Source organism: Galleria mellonella, unplaced genomic scaffold (assembly GCF_026898425.1).
Source record: "Galleria mellonella isolate WM207_F2 unplaced genomic scaffold, CSIRO_AGI_GalMel_v1 utg200, whole genome shotgun sequence".
Lineage (NCBI taxonomy): Eukaryota > Metazoa > Arthropoda > Insecta > Lepidoptera > Pyralidae > Galleria > Galleria mellonella.
In genome coordinates, this window is record NW_026442034.1 from 2,211,687 (window position 1) to 2,233,655 (window position 21,969).

The window sequence follows — 21,969 nt, forward strand, 5'->3', positions numbered from 1 at the left end:
AATGATGCTTGGACGTAAAGCAGTGGTTAGACAATAAATCAAAGCTTACTTATAAACAACTTCATTGGTGCAAGAGTCATCAAAGGCATAGTCGAAGCGAAACTTCTGATTCTCCAGATATTTGGTTAGGTCCACCTTGTTCTTGGGTTCGTGCACGATCATCTGGTCCCTCGTCGGCACGCTGATGACGTCCACCTGGAACACACATCGCCTATGATGATAGAATAAGTGGGTATAAAATAATTGTGTATGATGATTTGGTGAAAATTGTTAATGCTGATAATTTATAAAAAAAAAAATTGGAAAGATCTTAATTAGGATGATAAATCAACTAAACACATTCTTTTCATAATTTTTTTTATTGGTAAAATAAAACAAAGTGATATAATTCATGTTCAAAATTAAAGGAAAAATGGTTAAAAAAATAAATTTGACAGCTATATCTACATTAAAAAGGTATCCAGACACGATCAACTTAAAGAGAACTTGTTATTTTATATAATTTTTGGGCATTCAATGTTATGATGGAAATTTCCACCATTATGCAAAGAAGGGATAAAAAGCATTAGTTTAACTTTTAATGTAATATATACACTGTGGTTTTGGGAGAAGTGTCCAATGTTACCATACAAAAATAATAAAAATAACATAGATACAAACTATTGGTTCTTAACTAATTTTGTTAGGAGCAATATCAAAATAACTCATACAATATAATAGTGACCGCTATGAGGAATGTTTTACTTAAATGAGAATATAGGTTCCATTCTTAATTGCATCAATAGAAAAAGATTTTTTTTTAAATTGTAACTAATTTAATTATGTAACACGATTGCTTGATCTTGAGAAATTAAAATGAGATATGAATAAGGGAAGGAATTAATAAAAACTATTGTTCGCCTCAAAAAAAGATACAATTAGATCAAGTGTTTAAACGAAAAGAGCACTACCAGAAGCAAGACAAAGAGGCAATAATGGGCAACATTTATATACACATTAATACCACTCTTCCTCTCACTTTAAACATACACACACATACACTGTTCACCTTCTCTCACACCACACACTGAACGTTACAGATTTAAAGTTTTTATTAACTGTAATCTTCTAGTTAAACATTATTTCTTTTTTTTTCTTTATTATGTTTGTAGCTTAATATTGTTAATTCTACATATACAAATACAAAGTATTAGTCCTTGTGTGTTGGAAGAAACTGGCTTACAAGGCACATGTTACTCTAATTTGTAAGCTAGGGCAAAAAATGTGTAACAGTGCAACCCTGTATTTGATAATAAAAATAGATAGATAGATAGATACTCTTTATTGTTTCCTCCAAAAGATTACAATAGTAAACTTATTATAGATATAAATAATTACAAGAAATAATCATAATGAGAAAACAACGGTCGACCTTATCGCTAAGAGTGATCTCTTTCAGGCAACCTTTGGATGGAGAGGAGTAATTATAAACAATTTGGTGGGAGGCATGATGAAAAATTTTGTTAGTTCTAAATATGGGAGATGTGATACATATAATAATATATCCCTACTCGTTATTATATATATAAAGGTTTATTATTTAGCCCTACAAGCTTAGTTCATATAAAGTAGCATACCTCCTTCTTGGTTATTTCCTTCTTGTTGAGCGGCCTCTTCCGCACGCATACGGTTATTTGATGGTCTTCTACTGGCTCGTTGCCGGTCAGCGGCCGGAACTCGATGCTGCTCTGGTACTCGCGGATCATTGCTAGGAACTCCCAGTTAGGGTTGCCAGGGTCCATGTTCATAAGTGCTTCCTGCAAGATACATACTAATTGTAGCCTATGTCCTTGCTCTTTATATTTATTATCTTCATTAAATAATACGACTAGCGATCCGACCCGACTTCGCATGAGTAGAGAGAATTTTCAAAAATCTATACATATAATAACAGTTTCAGCCAATTCAACTGATCGGCTATTTTATAGCATTTTAAATATGATTCCATACATTCGTATAACTTTTTCGTTTATTAACCGATTGAAATAAAACAAACACTAAATGTTAAGCGGAGTAAACCGCAGCGCATTAGAGAAAACCGCATTCAAATGGGTTAATCCGTTTTAGAGATTAACGTGCACAAATCTGCAGACAAATAGACATACGGACAGGGAAAAATTCTAAAATCTTTGTTTTAAATTCTATTGCGTTCATAAAGACTCCTTATATTCCTTTTTTTTATATATATTTTCCATGTACAGACAGCAACCAATTACAATTTTATTACATGTATAATAAGTAAGTTCTATTTATTGGACTATGAGAGATGCTCCATCTATGATATGATAGTTAGAATGAATCCGTTTAGTGCTTTAAGTATATTCGAGTAACTTAGGGTTAACATTTTTTTATATAAATTGTTACATTGTTTATTTAACTTTAAATGGCGAGCAATCTAGGTTCCATAATTCCAATTATTCTATTACTCAGGATTTACAATTTTAGTACCTTACAACTTCACCATTTCCCACCATTAAATCTGACAAGCGCTTCGGCTACTGTTCAGCGGCAGACGAATGGAACAGTAATACTCATTCCGACGTTTTCTTTTTTTGTACAACACAGGGGGCAATCGAGCATGCGGCTCACCTGATGGTAAGTGACTACCGCCGCCCATGATCACCCGCAACACCAAAGGCATTGCAGGTGTGCTGCCGGCCTTTTAAAAAGGAATATGCTCTCTGAAGGTTATGATATCGTATCGGTTCGGAAATATTGCTGCTGGAAGTTGATTCCAAAGACGTGTCTGATACCTTCTCCTCCTTGAGCTCGGCCTGCCGCTGGCGCCGCTTCTCGCGGTTCTCCTTGAGCCGCTCGACCTCCTTGACGACGTTGGAGCGGCGCACGGCGCCCGAGGCGACTGCATGAGGCACCGACACAGTACTCGAAACGGCCGCCGCGCCGCGCGCGTTCACGCCGCCAACCGTCGCTGGCGGGTTGAACTGGAACACGTTAATGACAGTTCAACCACTTGCTACCAATATGTACCCTTCCGAGGGGAAAGGGATTGTTAGTAATGGAGACTGAGAATCTCATTGCTAGCAATATACCCAACCAGGTCGACCTCTCGCGGTTCCCCCTGGAAACTATCATGGTTAATTCCTGTTCAATTCATCATGATGGGCTAACTGGCCTATTTTCATTTTCACCCATCAAAACTATAGATCAGGGGTTCCCAAACCTCACCTTCACCTACTTAAAAACCACTATTACTTCAAATTAAATTAATCAATTATTGTGTAAATTAAAAGTTTTTTTCTGGGTCTCTTACCGTACCCTCTTTAGGCCTGCAGCGCCTTCAAGGGGGCGTTATGGGAAAAGCTGGTATTGATTATCAGGCAACATTTTGCAATCCTTTCTAAAATATTACAGTTACATTAAAATATGACATAATTTAAATAAATAAGCGACGTTTTACTAACAAACAATGAATGGAAAAGAATCTAGACTATACATATGAAACTAACAAGTAGATACCAGATACAAAAGTACAAATAAATGGACAATTATAATACTTGTTGTTACATTGTAAATTGTTATATTCAATATGTTGCACAAAAGTACATTATTACTGTGGACTCAACTGCAACCACAAATTGCTTTTAAATATATTAACTATATTTTGAATAGCGATTGAAAATCGATAATAACAATTTCAATAAGTTCTATGAAGTTTATAAATATATATGTAATCAAGTGTTTCATGAGAATAAATAACTCGAATTGTGAAGAGGGAGACTGTACAAAAGTCGATTGCTTGTGTACCTCTGTCCCATTCGTGTTTCTACCGTGAAGCAGTTGTGTTTGCATGGCTGTGTTTCGGTTTGAAGAGTGGGATATGGCGTGAATTTACAGGGTACAGAGGAATAACATCTGAGTCCTCAGAAATGGCAACGCACGGGGGGTATCATGGGCGAAACAGTATACTCTGTTATGTCCATGGTACTGCTCACGTCTATAGGTAACAGTTACCACTTTCCATCAGATGGCCCGTCAGCTTGTTTGCCATTCTAAGTTGTATAAAAAAAAAGACGTATCCACTCGGTCGTGATCGATTTCTGTCACATATTAACAACCTGACTATGGACTGCGAATCTGATAAACGCTAAATCATATTATAATGTAAGAAATAACCGGAATGACTAACGTGTGGTTTAGTCGAGAACGCTCGACAACTTTCAACTAGCGGTGGCGTTGTGACCACTCATGACGAAAGGTCCCGGATGATGCCGAAACTAAACAAATATTGTAGACTAAAATACACATAATTCAATCTAATTGTTCTTACATTAAAATATAATATATGCATTAAGGAAACTTTTATAAATAAAATTGCTAAATCAATTTCTTTAGCTTTTTCAAATTTCTGATAAACTTTGATATACTGTCGACTAAGCAAGCTTGAGCTCGGGCAGTAAATATATAAAAAAAAAACTTTTAAAAAATACTTGATTTTTTTTTATACAACTTAGAATGCCAAACAAGCTGACGGTCCACCTGATGGAAAGTAGTAACCGTCGCCTATAGACATGAGCAGTACCATGGACATAACAGACTATACTGTTTCGCCCATGATACCCCCCATGCGTTGCCATTCCTGAGGACTCAGGTGATATTCCTCTTTACCCAGTAAATTCACGCCTTGTCCTACCCTTCAAACCGAAACACAGCCATGCAAACACAACTGCTTCACGGTTGAAACACGAATGGGACAGAGGTACCCAAGCAATCGACTTTTGTACAAAGTCTCCCTCTGGTATAAATTTGAATAAAAAATTCCTATTTTATACACTATATAATATTCTCTAAACTCCTTTCACCGCGTGAAAAAAGTTCAAGAACCACTCTAGTAAAAATAAACAAATAAAACTATGTGGCATCTAATCAAGATCTATACAGGTAACTACATATATTCTATTATCATTATACAAATTATAATAACTCGAAACCAACGATAATATTCAAGGAACATGTAAAATTTTCTAAATTCAAATCATATTTTTTTTTATACAACTTAGAATGGTATAAGTATAAATATTCTAGTAAAGTTTAAATATTACGCTGAACTTAGATACATCTTTTATAGTATGATAAGAGGAAGGGCAGGGAAAGGACAAAGGAACCTCCTTGTGGGTCCGCCGCTGCAAATGCGTCATGCACGGCTGCTGTAACCCTTGAGGTACGAAGGAAGCGCTGGGCGTGCTGCCCGCTCGACTGCGCCCTCCAGACGTTGGAGGCTGGAAGGTATTAGGTACAGGAAAAGGGGTACCAAGATTATGCTCCCTAATCTTGCAAATAAGTCTAAATTTTTTTTTATACCACTGAGGTGGCAAACAAGCATACGGCCCACCTGATGGTAAGTAGTTACCGTAGCCTATAAACACCTGCAATACCAGAGGTATTACGCGTGTGTTGCCGACCCTGAAGAAACCTCTTTACCCCCCTTTTGAAGAACCCCATGCTGTAGTCTCTTGATAAAACCTCGGCAGGGACCTCATTCCACAACATGAGTGTTTGCGGGAGGAAATACCTTTGAAATGAAAAGTTTGTACTATGCTGATAGACATTGCAATTTTTTTTTGGAAAGACTTCTAGAAAATGGCCAATGTAAGCAGAAAGGCCAATAAAGGCAGTCAGATCGATCTCTACGCTATCTCAAACCCCAAAAATCATCGTGATAGCGTAGGCCTGGTTACCATTCCATTATCATTTCAAAAAGACCAATTCCGTTGACACGCCGATTTGATACCTACCCTACTGATAGCATACCAAATAGTTCATAGACAGTTTAAATATATCCCCGATCACCCACCTGTTGTGTGACCCTGGAGTTCGGCGGCGGTTGCTGCGGCGGCTGCTGCGGTGGTGGTACGTTCTCCGTCCCCCGCCGCCCCGTCGTGTCCCCGCCATGGCCATTGGTGTACGCGCCGCCTGCGTTCGACAACCGCATCTGATTGTTGCGGGTGACGCGAGATGGCGCTGCAATATTATTAAACAAAACCTGTAGATCGTCATCAATTGAAATATTTACTATAAAGCAATGCTAAACTAAACAAAACATATAACATCGTATTTGAAGTAATCTATTTTCGCTTGTCTATAATCTGCTGTAGTTACATAAAGTTTTGTTATAAAATATTCAATTTGATCGACCGGTTATACAATAGAAATTGAATTGCCGCAATATTAGAATGATTTGCAATGTTCGTGAATCATACAGGGGTGACGCAATGTCTAAATGCAAACGACTAGATCCATTTAAGCTAAAACAAAAGGTATCCGGCGCAAGCAAATGCGACAAGAGTGCGTGAAGCCAAAATAAACAAACCCTACATAACGCGGTGCAAGATTTACTGTTGTTGGTGCCAGCCTTACGTGATTTTTGCTCATGCTCCTCTTCCTGTACATCTTCAGTGGGTGTTTCTGGCGTTTCGAACGCTTCCATAGGAGTGGTGGCTTCAGCTGAATCTGCCACACGTCTCCGACATCTCAACCATGAGCAACACATATTTGGCAATTCCTCAGTCTCTAAGTTTGTTCTATGTTTACTTTTACGGATATTTTACATTGTTCTCCACATTTTCTTTTTGTATGGAGTTTCATTCGGATTAAAGTGTCTATCGCATCTTATCACACTGATGTATTGATCCTATCTAACGTAAAATGACATGTACTATTCTGACAGACGGATTATTCGAAATGGCTGCACGATCTGCGTTGGCGCAAGGCAATCCTGCGCCTGCGCCGACCGCCATATTAGGATCTCTTTCCGTACTCAAGGCAATGAACCGTGACGCACGCGCACCGAGTACGGTCGTGAGCGAAGGTGAAATTGCATATAAAACTCGATCATTACTTATAAATTAACCCAATAACGTGATGAAACTAAATCTGTGGTCAAAAGATAAACACCACTATATCAGATCACAATCAAACTTCCAAAGAACTGTTTCAATAACAAAAAAAAAAAAAACATTTGGAGATAACAAAATTTCTATTGGAAACTGTTAACCGTCACACGATACAACGTTGTGAAACAGCGGCAAAACTTCAACTGTGGCTGAAACGATAAACGACGTTCGTCAATTAATTACAATTGCTTGGAAAAAAGAAAATTGGTAATAATAGTCGATCCATGACATTAGAACGCTTTTGTCCCTATCTGATGAAAAATGTAGATGATGACGTCAAGCGTATTGAAGCGAGCTCCGATCGATAGATAACGTATGACGGCTTTTCAAAGTTGACAATGGCTTACAAAGACATACGACATGCGATTTGTTAAACACATTGTACATAATACGCAAAGAATCCTAGGGAATATAAAATAACAATAACCTTTTGAACAATTATTGTAATGAGTAATATTACTCTTGATCTAAAAGATACCTATTAAATATTCAAAGGGAAAATAAAAATCGTCCACATCTTATTATAAAAATATTGTATGAATAAAATCAACTATTACAGTTATATACAGTGAGATTTCTTTTTCAAGAAAAATAGCGAAGAAATCTGAAATTAAACAAAGAAATATAAATCCGACATTTCTACAATTGACGCCTTTTCATAGACCTATCTTAAAAGAAAAGTTGCCCAATATCGAAATGTAGTTGCATCGATTGGTGAATAGATGGTAGCACTTGCTAATGCCATCAATGCGAACATTTGGCATTCGGACGCCTACATGAGCGGCGCCTTTTTCAGATCATAATGTAACAACAAGTGGTGACATCACAACACCCGAACTTGGAACAAACGGTCCATACTGTCCTAGTTACCTTAAAGAGAAGGCGGACGGACCCTCGTTGCAACGGCGGTCCTGACCTCACCGTGTGCTGGCAAACAAGGGTCGACAAGTAAATCTTATTGGGCATGTCGATAAAAGACAAGTGAAAATACACAATTACCACGTGACTATTCAAAAGCTTATGCCAACCCCAATATAATTATTTCTTTGTAGTTCGATGCGTAAAGTTTAAATGAACTTTAAAACTCATATTTTGTATTTGCAATTCCAATTTCGTAGCGGAGAACGGTTTATATAAAATTTATACTTCGAACGATTGCTTGATTCTTGTGATTGTTCTTTTAATAGAAATATCTATACAAATTTTACCCCCAATGTTTTTGCCCAATAGCGCTAATACAAATGCTGTGTTCCGCTTATAACACACTAGTTGACACTGCAATTGTTTTGCCCCCCTACCCGTCATCTACCGGAATGTTTTCTTACCACAATAAAATGAAATTATTAATTAAAATATACCATTTAAAATGTTCATTAAAATCAATTGAACCGTTTTGGAGATTAGCGTAAAAGAACATCGTGACGTTGACCTTACGATTATACATTAAGATTAAGCTAAGTTTACACTGCATACGTAAATATGCGGTTTGAAGACTGCTCCATTGAGGTTTGAAGACTAGAACTTAATCTAACTTGATAAAAAAGCGCTACATCGACCTAAAAGCTGCTCAAATTATTCGCACTAATCTAAAAAATGTATATTATTGAAACCTTGCATGCGACTTCCATGATTCGTGAAAAGTAACACTTGTTCCATACGTTTTCCCGGATGCACCCGCAACAATTGGAAGTATGTTATTTGTAATTACATTTTCATTCGTCTGTACACTTATTTCCACAATGGATTTGTCTAGTCTAGAGCCGAGGCCACGTGCTCCGAGTGCCATGCGCGGAATGTTCCTAGTTGTTTTTATGGTTGCTTTTATGTCGATTGGCGCATAGCGAGCTGCCTTGGCGACGGTTGGTATGGTGATATTAATGCGTTTCCAATAACGAAACGATTCCTTATCGGAATTATATCCTGACTTGGATTGTACAATTAAAACAAACAAATGGGTGGTTACACGTTCGCATAAAATAGAGATCATTAGATAGATAGATAGATAATTTATTTACATTACTTACAGCACACAAATTACAATAAAAACGTACACATAATACACAGTAAAAGAGATAAAAGAATGAAAATAAAAAAGCAATAAAACAAAAAAAAAAAAACCAAAAAGCAAAATATATAAACCAACAATTTCCTTTCTTTCCTTTCCTTCATGCGTGTGCTATAGTAATAGAAAATGGTAACTCAGTTAATATCCTTTTAAAGGTGCTTATTATCTATACTAGGATGGTAATCCTTTCTCTACTAGTCAACACTAAACGTTTTTGATTATGAACCGAAAAAATGTTAAAACATTTACTATACCAAATTTTCGTAGTGATTTCAAATTCACGCTTTACTATGCACATAGACAAAAATACTAAAGTTTTTTTTTTTTTTTTTATTAAAATTTAATGAATTTATTTTACTAAAGCATAGATCAATACACGTGTCGTTCAGTGTTATTAGCATATTTTTGTGGAGAGCTTATTTTAGGCATATTACCATTCCTTCGCTACATTGCTCCGCTACCCTGTCAACTTGCAATGTTTACGATGGCTTACCCACGTACGACCCCCACTTATACATTCTTTCCGTTTCACTATACTATTTATTTGTATACTACTACTAACAAAGATTACATAGCGATAAAATAAATATTGTATATAATTCGCGGGTAAACCTTCACATTTTTTATGAAACCTCAAGTTTTCTGACGTAAAAATTTTACTTTAAAAATCAAGAGAGTCTCTATTACTTAATTCGCAATTTTTTTTTTTTTTATATATATGTTATGAGACATACATTCGCCAATACAGAATTTGGTATTGATTTTTGCAATTGTTAGGGGTTGGTACTCCCTTGTTGGTCGCATATTCATATTTACACGAACTTTATATTATTCGAACTCAAATTGTAATTTGCACAATACGAGATACATTTTCCTGATGACAAAAAACCCAACTTTAAATGTAGCAAAACCAGTTATTTTAGTTTGAAAACTGAACTAATAAACAGATTTTAATAAAATTTCTATAGAATCAATCTGTAAATATATTTATTTTACCATATAAAAAAATAAATTTCCAAATAGATTTACAACTGACGGAGTTACGAGTTAACAAACATTTAAAAAATTCAACCGAATTAAGAACCTCCTTCTTTTTGAAGTCGGTTAAAAATAGTACAAAATAGATTCATTTAATAACATTGGAAACGTTACAGAAGCGAACGTGAATTTATTACCTAAGAGATATTATAGCATACCAGATATGGATCTTTTCAAATCCAAGCCACAATAGGGTCGGTACTTGTAAGTAAAATAACGGAACAACATCATCTGATATTGTCTTTATTAATGTTTTTTTTTTTTTATTTTCCCCATGGCATTATGCACTTTTTCTTCCGCCAAAAATTTTACTTTAATCGTGAGCATACACACAATATTTGAAAATATCGAATTTAGAACACAAATCGCGTGTCTATCTATCCATATTGCTTTGACGTTTATATCACTTTTTATTATAACTGAAGTTTTTTTTTAAAGAAAACTAAACTTTAAGAACTTTTGAAAAATTGTTGGCTACCTTAGCACTTTATATTTCCTAGGCATAAATAGGAAGTATACAATATATAAGTATACAATAAAGTAGCTGAATGCATGTTTATATATATATATATATATATATATATATATATATATATATATATATATATATTTTATGGTTAGGGAAGCAAACGAGCAGACGGTCCACTTGATGGAAAGCGGCTACCGTCACCCATGAACATCCTTTTAAATGTTTGTAGGTAAGTTTTCAAAAATTTCTCATATTATATTGTAAAGGGAAAACTGAAGACTGGAGCTCATTCCACAATCTAGATATCTATCTATCTATCCTATTTAAGAGCTGTGCTCTTGTCGGTGGAGCTCTTGCCACTAAGATTTTCAGCGAGTCTCTTCACCTCTTGATACGACACGACACCAACTCCTTCCTTGATCTGCCTGATGTAACTATGTCTCGGTCTCCCTCTCCCCCTCCTTCCTTCTATCTTACCTTCTATTATAATATTCATAAGTTCGTCGTGTCGTATCAAGTGTCCCAACATTTTTCCCTTCTGTCCTCAATAGTTCTAGTTCTTCTTCTTTTTCTAGATATACGAGGTAGAAATGAACGGGATGCACTGACAGGACTTGTGCCATGCACCCAAGAATTTTGAACTCTATGTTATCACACATCTATTACACCATTCTGTCCTATAGGAACACAGATACAATATTCCTATTAATTTTATTAACAACTAGCTGTTGCCTGCGACTTCGTCCGCGTTTCCGTCGTTTTTCATAAAATAAGTAACCTATTTCCTTCCTCACGGTTCAGTGGTTTTTATGTAACAGACACATTTCCCTTCACTGCTCTGCTCCTATTGATCGTAGCGTGATGAAAAGTATACTATAACCTGCCCAGGAGTATGAAGAATAATTGTACCAAGTTTCGTTAAAATCCGTCGAGTAGTTTTTGTTTCTATAACGAACATACAGACGGACAGACAAAAATTTTACTGATTGCATTTTTGGCATCAGTATCGATCACTAATCACCGCCTGATAGTTATTTTAGAAATATATTTCATGTACAGAATTGACCTCTCTACAGATTTATTATAAGTATAAATTTCATTCCGGCCAATGAAACGAAATTTGTTAGTTAAATAAACAATGATACATAGAAACTAATAAATCAAAAAGACTGTACACTATAATTACTCAAGACAAACACTACGATATACATGGTGTCACTACGTAGTTATACGTTATTTATTTTTTATGACTATATCAGCCGTTAACTGACCACTGCTGGACATGAGCCTTCCCCATGAGGGGAGTTTGGCCAGTAGTTGCCACGCTTGGCAGAGGGGTTGGCAAGCGCAGTTAGGCTTTTAGAGACGTTTTAAGAGAGACACTGCTGCCCGTCCCTCGCCCTCCTTATTCGCCTCTTACGAGAGCCACGGTAAAGGAAAGAGGGGCCCGTTCTATGCCTGGACCACACACGGCGAAATCGTAACATAATTATCATTATTAACATAGCAATAAAAATTAAATGCAACAATATTTATTAGGTAAATCCAAAAAAAAAATATTTCAACAAAGACAAATTAAAATCGGATCACTCCAAAGTAAACCCTATAGACTACGATTTTAAGCATCTGAACATCATTTGAAATGTATATTTGGACAATTTTAAAATAATTACAGAGATCCTTCATAATATATTTAAATGACAACAATTAATTGTTGAAATAATAGACATCTTTATAATTCGTATCATTTAATATGAGGTCAACAACACAAGAGGCCGACAAAATAGTGTAGCAAACATAAACGATAAATAACCATGCATTAATCTCATTGAACTCAGAAGACATTATGACACGAATTCGACCTGACACGTACTAAGAAAACGTTAGCGACTCACGTATTCCAAGACTTTTAATACAACGACAAAAAAATATTAAATGGCTAAATCTGTAGCGATAAGACAACTCAGTATTGTTATCAGCCATACAAGAGACTACGTGCTTTTTGCACAAAACGATGTTAATAAAGTAATCGATAGCAGTCCCTCTAGACAAGTGGAAACGAATCCATCCATGGAATCGTTATCCAAAGTGAGTCCATGAGTTGGAATGAGACATTAGACATTACTATATCATTCTATCTCACAGACTCGCTAGCAGTGTCTATTCTATCGATGAATTCGCTTGTCACTTGTCTAGAGAGCGTTCAGGATCCAAGACGCTATAGAGATATTTAATTAAAAGCGTCTATAACTTTAGCTAAACAAAGTGAGGCAACGTTGCAATTATGTCAATTTTAAAAAGAATGTAATAATTATCAATATTTAAATAGATAGTTATTTAAAACGTTAATCATGCAATAACATTCTTATGATACTGTCGCTGAAAATTTATACTCTGTGGCAAAAAATGGCAATTTTTCTTAAATATACATTTTTTTATTAAATATATAAGCAGAATATGAAGCTGCTGCAAAATTTTTAGTAGTAGATTTATATTTATTCTATGATTAAAGTTTTAATTTGCTATCTGAATACTTTTTAAACATTCAAACAGAAATAATGGAAATTATTTGTTTGATTATTTTTAAAAATTGACAGATAATTGCGACGTTGCCTTACTTTGTTATGAATACTCCTAAATTGAAAATCAATCTGGTTACCGATATAAGATGACGGTAACATGATACGCCACCTAAAATATACGACAAAACGCATTGAGAGAAAGGAACTATATCTGAATTCGATCAAACCAAATCAATGCTTGATCGTTTGACATAAAGTTTAATTTATTCAAATCGTATAACGTTCCAATATTCAAATACGAAAGCATTACGAGTCTGCATGATTTTGGTATAAACAATTAAAACATCGATGAACTAGAAGTCCTGCACGGTCGCAGGTCATTACCCAGCACCCACATGCATTGATTCACCAAATCAATGGTTTATGCTCATATCTATATTTTTTCTCTACTTATGGACGTGGGTGATCATGAATTGTATTATTATATTTATCAGCATCTCCCACTGAATACCAATATCCAATCTAAATACTTATAAATTACAGCGCCATTTCCACATACATGAAAACTAGCACATACATCGTATAAAGTGATTCATAAACTAGCTATTAATGAAGTCGAAAAGGATCTAGAGAATAAGCGTATCAATTTCATTAAAGACGTACGTGGGTTTAATGCTAATAATACAAGACTCAATTGAGTCCAACTTTCAGTTCGTTTAGAAATATAAACTTAATTTAAAAACTCAGACTTATAATATCGAAAAAGAAAATAATTACGTCACTGTTATATATTACCGAATCATTACTCCATTATTATGTACGAAATCCCTGTAAAACCTATCGTGCCTTAATTGAATTGCGACAGTTCCCCATTGTCATTTTAAAAGCACCCCACTACATGTTACTTGCAACAAAGCAATTCGATCATACAAGTTCATGCCCTCGAAGGTCAATCGATTACAAACTTGGAAATTGATGATTCCGTTAATGAATAGTGAAACCTTGAACGTCAATATCCTAGAATGAAAACAGTCCCTTCTGAATTATCAATATGCGATACCGGTACCGAGAAATTCGATTCCCAGAGGAAAATCTGCTGCACATAAAAACCTAGACTTTACACATTATCTTAAGCTCCAAATTGGCTTGAACATCGACGCAGATATACAAGACGTGGTGAAACTTACTGACTAAAACTTTGGTAGTGCGCCGTTGCGGCTGTAGATGCGGCTGAGAGCATCTCTCGTACAACACTGGCATTACGAAAATCCGGTTTTCGAAATTTGTAAATAAAAAATTTTAGTCAAAGCTAACTTTAAGGTAAAAGGTCAGGTTCACAGCACTATTGTGTGTAATCCATTTGTCTGAACGTAATTTTGAATTTCAAAAACACCGGTGCCAGCCAGTGTTGTGCTACACGGCCGGCCGCACACTGTCCGCGCGCGCCACCAGCCTACACTTATAGCGGGGCGATGGAACTAACGAAACCCGGCTGACCGCCCCATGAAAAATTCAAGCAACCCCAAAATACTTACGTACTACACAGCGTCGCAATATATTTTAATAATCTAATAATATACTTAAAATACTGATCCTATATAGAGAGACAAGAAGCATAGATTCAGAAGGTTGAAGTATCCAGCTAAAAAAACATGATGCTACAAAGTTCAACAATAAAATAGAAATCTATCTATTAGAGTCTTAACAAGGAGCACTTAATAGAAGGAATATTATTAGTTGAAAGAACCCAATTCAAGTAAGGTATAGACAGTGTTAATCTAAACATACAGATCTTGTTTTCCAAACATATGTATATATCTAATGAATTTAATAACACTACCAACATTAATCAATATTATAAAGCTAGACACACAATACACAAAGGTTTCAGGTATTCTGCAGGTGCATTGCACTTCGAACCTCGTTTGTGGGTACGTTTAATATTATTCATTAATGGCAAGTTTAATTATAAGAATGCAGTCATCGGACTGCGGCTGTAATAAACTGCAGTAACTATGAATTGGAATTTTTATTATCCAATAACTGAATACTTTAGGATGCATTGAAATATACGATGAAATAAAAATAAATTACATACCACGTTGCTGTAATTGTTTTAATTTTAAGCCACTTCCAAAAGAAAGATCATGATTTCTTCTATATTACACGATTAAATCAATGTTTTCAGACCCAAAATGTATATTATCTATACTATGAGAGTATTGATGAATGTGGAAGAAGCGAAAGAGGTTTGTTTGAATCGAAGCATTTGGCGTTCCATTGTTTCTGCCTACCCTAATGGGAGACAGGCGTGACAGATATGTATGTATGTATGTAGCAATTATTTTTAAAACAATCTCAGATACAATAAATACATTTTCTGAACTGACATAACACTAATTCAGATTATCATTAGATAAGAAATTTAGTATCAACGGAAGACAACTAGGAGTAGGAAATTATGTAAACTACATACCGCACGCATACTAATGGTAGGGGAATTAAACAAAATAATTCTAATCAACTAACCGGTCATTTCTTTATATAAACCTTTATTATACGCTATAAGGAAAACTATAACATTATAAAGCATGTCTCTCAGAAGTCAATGATGACTTTTAATGTAGTAACAAAAGCGGTTAACATAGTTAATCGTGTTTTGGAACCAGTACACTTGGACAACATTCATCGTTGACGATGTTAACTTCCTCCTTTTTATTTTTATAGAACAATGGAATAACATGAACAGATTATTAATGTCAATAATGAATTAATAAAATATACTAATTATCTATTATGTTTTGTTACCCATGAATGGGACAACTTAACGCACTTGTGAGGCAAATGTATTCTTGTAGAATTAGAGGCTTTAATCCATTGAGATTTAGCAAGACTTTTAAATCGTGTAGTCGAATGGATAAAACTTAATTATAATTTCATTATATAAGTCCGTCTCTCTGCTCGTCTGTTCTTCCTAGTAACTTTTGTAATTAAGTTCGAATTTTATGGAACTATAGAAAATTATAAAATTATGACAGAAATGGCTATTTAAGGAAACAACAAAACTAAAATTAGATTTGACATGTCTTCCCTTACATGAATTATTTCAAGGGGATGCTTAGTTCATACCCGAGTTAGTTTATATCGATTCCTCCTCTAAATTTAATAAAATTAATTAATTTCATTGTTATGTGGCTACTCTTAAAACTTGTACTGTTTTCTTTTTTATGAAATGGGAATGATCATAATCACATGAATGAATAAATCACATAGCTGAAGAATAAAAAAACACCTTGATAAGCCATAAAGCACTTTCTAATGATGCATTGACCAAGAAATCTTTACCAGCTTCTGATCACTCCAAACCAATAATCATACGAACATTAACGAGTTTAAATTTATAACTTTAATTTCGAACAATAGGATTATTACAAAAGCGCTTTTATTAGAAAAATGTGTTCTATTTTTAAAATTTCCCAAACGACAGTTTAATTATAGGTAAGTCATATAGGAAGTGTATTCGTGAACCGGCCTCAACCTCGACTCAATGTCAAGATTATATTAGCAAGCAGCCGTGACCCAAGGATTGTCCGGCGAAAGTTCAACATTTGAATACAACTATGTTTCACGTAATTCGGTCACTGCCTGTGACGATAAGAATAAACGTAACAGTAGTTTACATAATAATATAAACAACTAGAAATAAGTCTGTTAAATGTTTTTATAGACGTTGATTATGCAATTACATCTTGAACTTGAAAATAGACGAATGCTTTATTATTTATTTAAATAACTATATTGACCAAAATAAAATAAGTAGCAAAAAGCGAACTTAATGCTAATTATTACGAACATTTTAAGGATTCCTTAAACGAAAAAACATAATCCTTACAATTTCATGATAACTGTTTGTTCGTATCTTACAAAATCTATACTACTTTTGCTATAATGATTTTTTAGCTTAGCCATAAGTAATTAAAATAAGTCTTAATGAAAATTTTCAGGAAGAATTTTAAATAATGATTTTCTTTTTTTTTATGTCTTTTTTTTTTCGGGAATACAGATCTTCCAAACGGTCCTATAGATATATTTTCTAGAATATCTTAGGCACCGGAGGCCAATCAGTGTCGTGACAATCTAGGGCGGGAGAGTGTATCCAATCGGTGCCAAATTAATGTTACGCAATATCATTGGATCGACGTAACCGGGAGTGAATGCAATCTAGCACGCGAAGATGTTGCTCTAGTTGTGGCGGGTGCGAATAACTCTTACTCTTGTAATTCGAGTCCGATGTTTAACGAGCCCTTATATATAAGTGGCATTTAAAAATGGACAAAAAATTGTAGTTTGTAAACTATAAAAATGCATGAAAATTTAAAAATAAAACAATGTGTCAGCACCGTAAGAGCTCCAACGTGAAGATAATAATGTAAACGAGTTCAACTATAAATGAAAAAACCACTTGCATTACTTCACCAAGTTTTTCAAAAAACCTGTGAAAATAGTAGTAATCACTACCTGTGTTTAATCTAATAATGAATTCAAAATTCCACCAAATGCCAACAACCAACGATCTTCAGCATCAACAGATCGTTCAACTATTAATAATGACGGAAACCTGCAATCTTGCCTTTTAAGACGCCTCTAATGCCATTTAAGGATTGGAACGGAAGAGAATAGAAGGGTAATATGCCCTATATATAATATATATATAAAAAATAATCATTTTAAAATGTCTATTACAAATGTTTGTACTACGAGATCTAATTAACATAATTCAGTGCCAATCCATCCATTGCCTGTTGAGTATAAAAATATAGCAGTTAAAACAAGAGTAGACGCTATAAACACTAAATCCTCATTAAAGAAAAGTCCCACGGTCGTAACATATTTAATATCCCTACAATTAGTATATTTACTAATCATTAACCTATTAGGGTTTTTAAGTAAACATAATCAAATTAAAATGTAAGCACGTATTTCCGTTGAACCATATGTATATGGAAGTACTAGCAATAAACATCGTACCATAGAATAAATAATTATAAGACCACACACAGTGATATTGGTGTGGTAAGCCCTTTTACAGACGTGTTCTTACTACACTGTGTGCTTTGCCAACGGAAAAAGAAACCGTGTGATGACTACATCTGTCCTGAGTGCTTTTACTGTCAAAACTTTCCAGTCCAACTTAAAGTAGACCAATTTTTCAACATTTTTATGTTGCCATCTCTTGAAGCGCGGAGACAATAAATTAATAAACAACTTCCAAAAGGAAAAGTTATTAATTCGTAATTTTTTTTAGTGTGATTATATTACGCAATTACATCACTAAAAGCTAAACCGATATTCACAAAAAAATTTGCAATCAATAAGGTTTAACTATAGCGCTGGCCGCAAATAAATTTTCTAACGGCTGAAGCCATTTTTATTTGCCAACCAAAATCTTATAGATACGAATCCATCGCATTCTAAATTCAAATATTTTAAATCCAATTCGTGTCCGAAAAATCTCGCCATTCATCAGTGTGTTCCTTTCACGATTAAAATAGCGTATTTTGCTTAGGAAATACGTTTTAGTAGTTTAGGCTCGGAATCAATGTTGAGATCCCTGGAGTGCAGTCAGTTGTAAAATGTAACCACTAACAAAGGGGACTTTGGATAAATAATTAGGTACCTGCCTGCCAAAAACCAACATGCTAAGACAGCAAACAACACTGTTTCGGTGGACAAGCACCACAGTCCTATATATAAATATATAATTACTTCATAATGACACAATTACAAGTGCGTTGACCTCGCGGATCGCGAGCGACGACCGCGGATGGGGTCGTAACATAGATATCAATAGATCTTTTTGAGAGATAGTCTGACCCACTAGATTGTGATATGTGCTTTTATCAGTGCACGGTGGGTTTGCTGTCTTGCGGAAATATTTTAAATACCTTGTTAGCTAAATTCAGCTCTATTTCGAAAGAATGACTTACATTTCTCAAAATAGGAAGTGAATTTCTCAAAGTAGAAAGACCTCTTCCAGTATATCAATCTAATATAATAAAATATCAGTATAATAAAAAACAGAGCTTAACATTTCGGATATTAGTTTCGGTAAACAGACACATTTTTAGTAGGTACTAGCTGATGCCCGTGACTTTGTCCGCGTAGTATTTATTATTCCTGTTTAATATGTATTGATGTATGTACCTACCTATTTATTATGTCTGGGAATAAAACCAAATTTAACAAATGACGTGTCGTTCTCTTTTTTTGACTTAGGTCGAAATGAATATACTTAAGTAGGTTGTGTACCAAGCTGTACATGTTACTATAGTTTTTAACTCTTTAATTTTAACCCACGAGAACTCTTTAATTTTCCATGATTAAAATTTAAAATATTGACCGGGGTTGTAAGGTACCATCATGCAAAATTTCTTTTAAATCGTTCCAATAGTTTCGGAGATTAGCCCGTACAAACAGACAAATAGGCAGAGAAACAAAATATTTTAAAAATCTGGATGTGTTACTATTTCACTTCTAACATACCCTTGACTAAGTTTTTAGCGTTTTTTTTTTTCTATGTACAGACAATCGACGTTTACAGTTTTATTATTATTAGTAGGTATTAGATATTCCGTGAGATAACAATATATTTTTTAATTAAAAATATGGTATTTATAATTATTTTTCCATTCAATAAATGGATAATAATATTAAAAAAAAAAAAACAATAGGACTAATACGTGAACAATTATGAAAATTCAAACGATGCATCGAAGACACTAGAGGAAATAGATGAACAACAAGCTATATATATTTCTCCATACTTATAATAAAAGAAACACTAGGTGTCATGTCGTATAGGGAGGTCAAGGATATGACCTGGGATAGAGCTGGCTGGAAGAAGATGCATGAATTAGTTGCACCGACAAGAGGAAACTCTTAAATGATTAAAAAAAAATTGTTATAAATGTATCAATATATGCTGTTTGCCTATAAAAAATTGTTACAATTATTCTGTGGAAACAATTGTTGAACCTAAATAAATAAATCATCCTACAAACGTACGGTGTAAAAATTATAGTCCAGTTACCATTTATTCGTAGATCTACCTACGAATAAAAGGTATTATAAAATAGTACAGTATTGAGTAAGATATTTAACTGTCGATTCAGTGAGAGACATTTAGCAGAGTCAAGTACGGGAGCCAGTCACACTACGCCTTGCCTTTCCCCGCTTCGGCTTTCACTTTACCGGTGTAACTTCGATGAGACGCTGTTATTTTGCTAAACACGTCCAATAAATTTACGTATAGATAATTATTCCAACAAAACTGGTAAAAATAATAGAATGAACGGAACAGGAAAATAGTTGATTCTATCGTTTATTCTAACCGCATACGTATTGGCTTATTGACTATGCCACAGTTGAATTAAAAAGAATACGTTATGATTAATTCAATAAAACAAATTTTTCTTCTAGATCAACAATATGTACAGAGGTATACAAAAACTTTATCAAAAGGAATCTAATGTTATTTAAAATATCTCCCATTCAATATTGCAATTGGTGACTATCATACAAACCTAAAATAATATTGTATAATTAAATTCAAGTTCAGCTTTCAAATTGTTTAAATAATATTAAATACACTCTACGCATAGGGAGCACATTTTTTTTATAACAATTTTCATTACAACTAATAATTATAATTAGATGAATTAACTTTATACAAAATCAACAATCTATATGTAGCACTAAACATTTTGCTGAGCTAATATTATAGTATTTAATGAGGGTTGAGCGCTGTTGTCTGAGATATAGGTTTTATAACCTAATTCTGATAGAGCTGTTTAGGCTGATCCAAATGTACAAATGATTGCGTACCTACTTTTACTGTAATTTCCAGTGCTGAATTTGTTACAATCATGGTTATGCAATAAAATTATTATTATTATCTGTGCTAATGTTGTAAAACGATAGATTAGTATATCTATAGCGATATAACGAACAGGAAAAATTTGAAAAAAAAAATCATTTTATTAATTTCATAACCTAATTTTTTGTTATGATCGCTATCGGCATCTACTACTCCATTTATTTCTTGTAAACCATGCAACAGACTTTGTTACGAGTTTTCCTGTCCTTCAGATTTTTTAATGTAATGTTTGCATGTTATTAAACTTATGAATAAGTATATAAATTCAATATTTTATTATAATTTTTTCCCACGTAAGAAACCGGAACGAATCGCTAGTTTACTATATTATTAATTTTACATTCAGACTTCTGTAAACTCGAATGAGTGATTGAACATCTGCGCATTCAGTATGAAAAATAAAAGCCAAAAGTTGGATTTTTTTTTATATATGACCCAATTACTTCCGTATCATCATCACCTACCTACGCAATTTATCACACCTTTGTTACTGTCTAAATCGAATATCTGCAAACAATGAAATAGCAATCAAGTTCGATTCCGCGACAATAGCTCACCCATCCACCTGTTTGCCGAACGACTGACCCGCGACCGTTAACCCGCCGTAATGCTACCGTATTCGTGTTCAAATTAACATTTACCTCTCTTTCTATTCATATACAACTGACAAAGAGAGACGCGTTGCGATACTAGAAGTCAATACAGTTTGGTCGACGGTGAATCATAGCATGATGATTCGATATTCAGCCAATGCCGAAGCCGAAGTGCCCTCATTTTGCCGATTGTCAATTATAAGTCAGTAAGTAATTAATAATGGTAATTTTTGAGTATTTTTCCCAAAAAAAATGGTTAATTAACTATTTATAGAGAATGATTTTATATTTTAACAAAAACTACCAATATAAATCTGCACCATTTATTCTCCAATTTACTTCCTGGCAATTAAACTGCTACCTGTAGATTACAATATTTTTTTTTTCTCTATTCTA

The 21,969-nt window shown here is 34.3% G+C and overlaps 1 protein-coding gene across 5 annotated transcripts in view; it reads right to left on the bottom strand.

The window, feature by feature from the left end:
- Positions 1-21,969, bottom strand: part of LOC113516450 (kinesin-like protein Klp10A) — an 82,533-nt gene that overhangs the window by 17,316 nt on the left and 43,248 nt on the right. For 3 of the 5 annotated variants that reach the window (XM_052894283.1, XM_052894284.1, XM_052894286.1), the window contains 4 exons: positions 5,852-6,018; positions 2,793-2,981; positions 1,617-1,796; positions 50-195 (listed from right to left, as the gene is read on the bottom strand). In XM_052894283.1, coding sequence (XP_052750243.1) covers positions 50-195; positions 1,617-1,796; positions 2,793-2,981; positions 5,852-6,018 — 682 coding nt within the window. Of the gene's footprint in view, positions 1-49; positions 196-1,616; positions 1,797-2,792; positions 2,982-5,851; positions 6,019-6,414; positions 6,971-14,231; positions 14,415-21,969 lie in introns of those variants that run through there. The other 2 variants (XM_052894287.1, XM_052894285.1) reach the window with 2 other exon arrangements.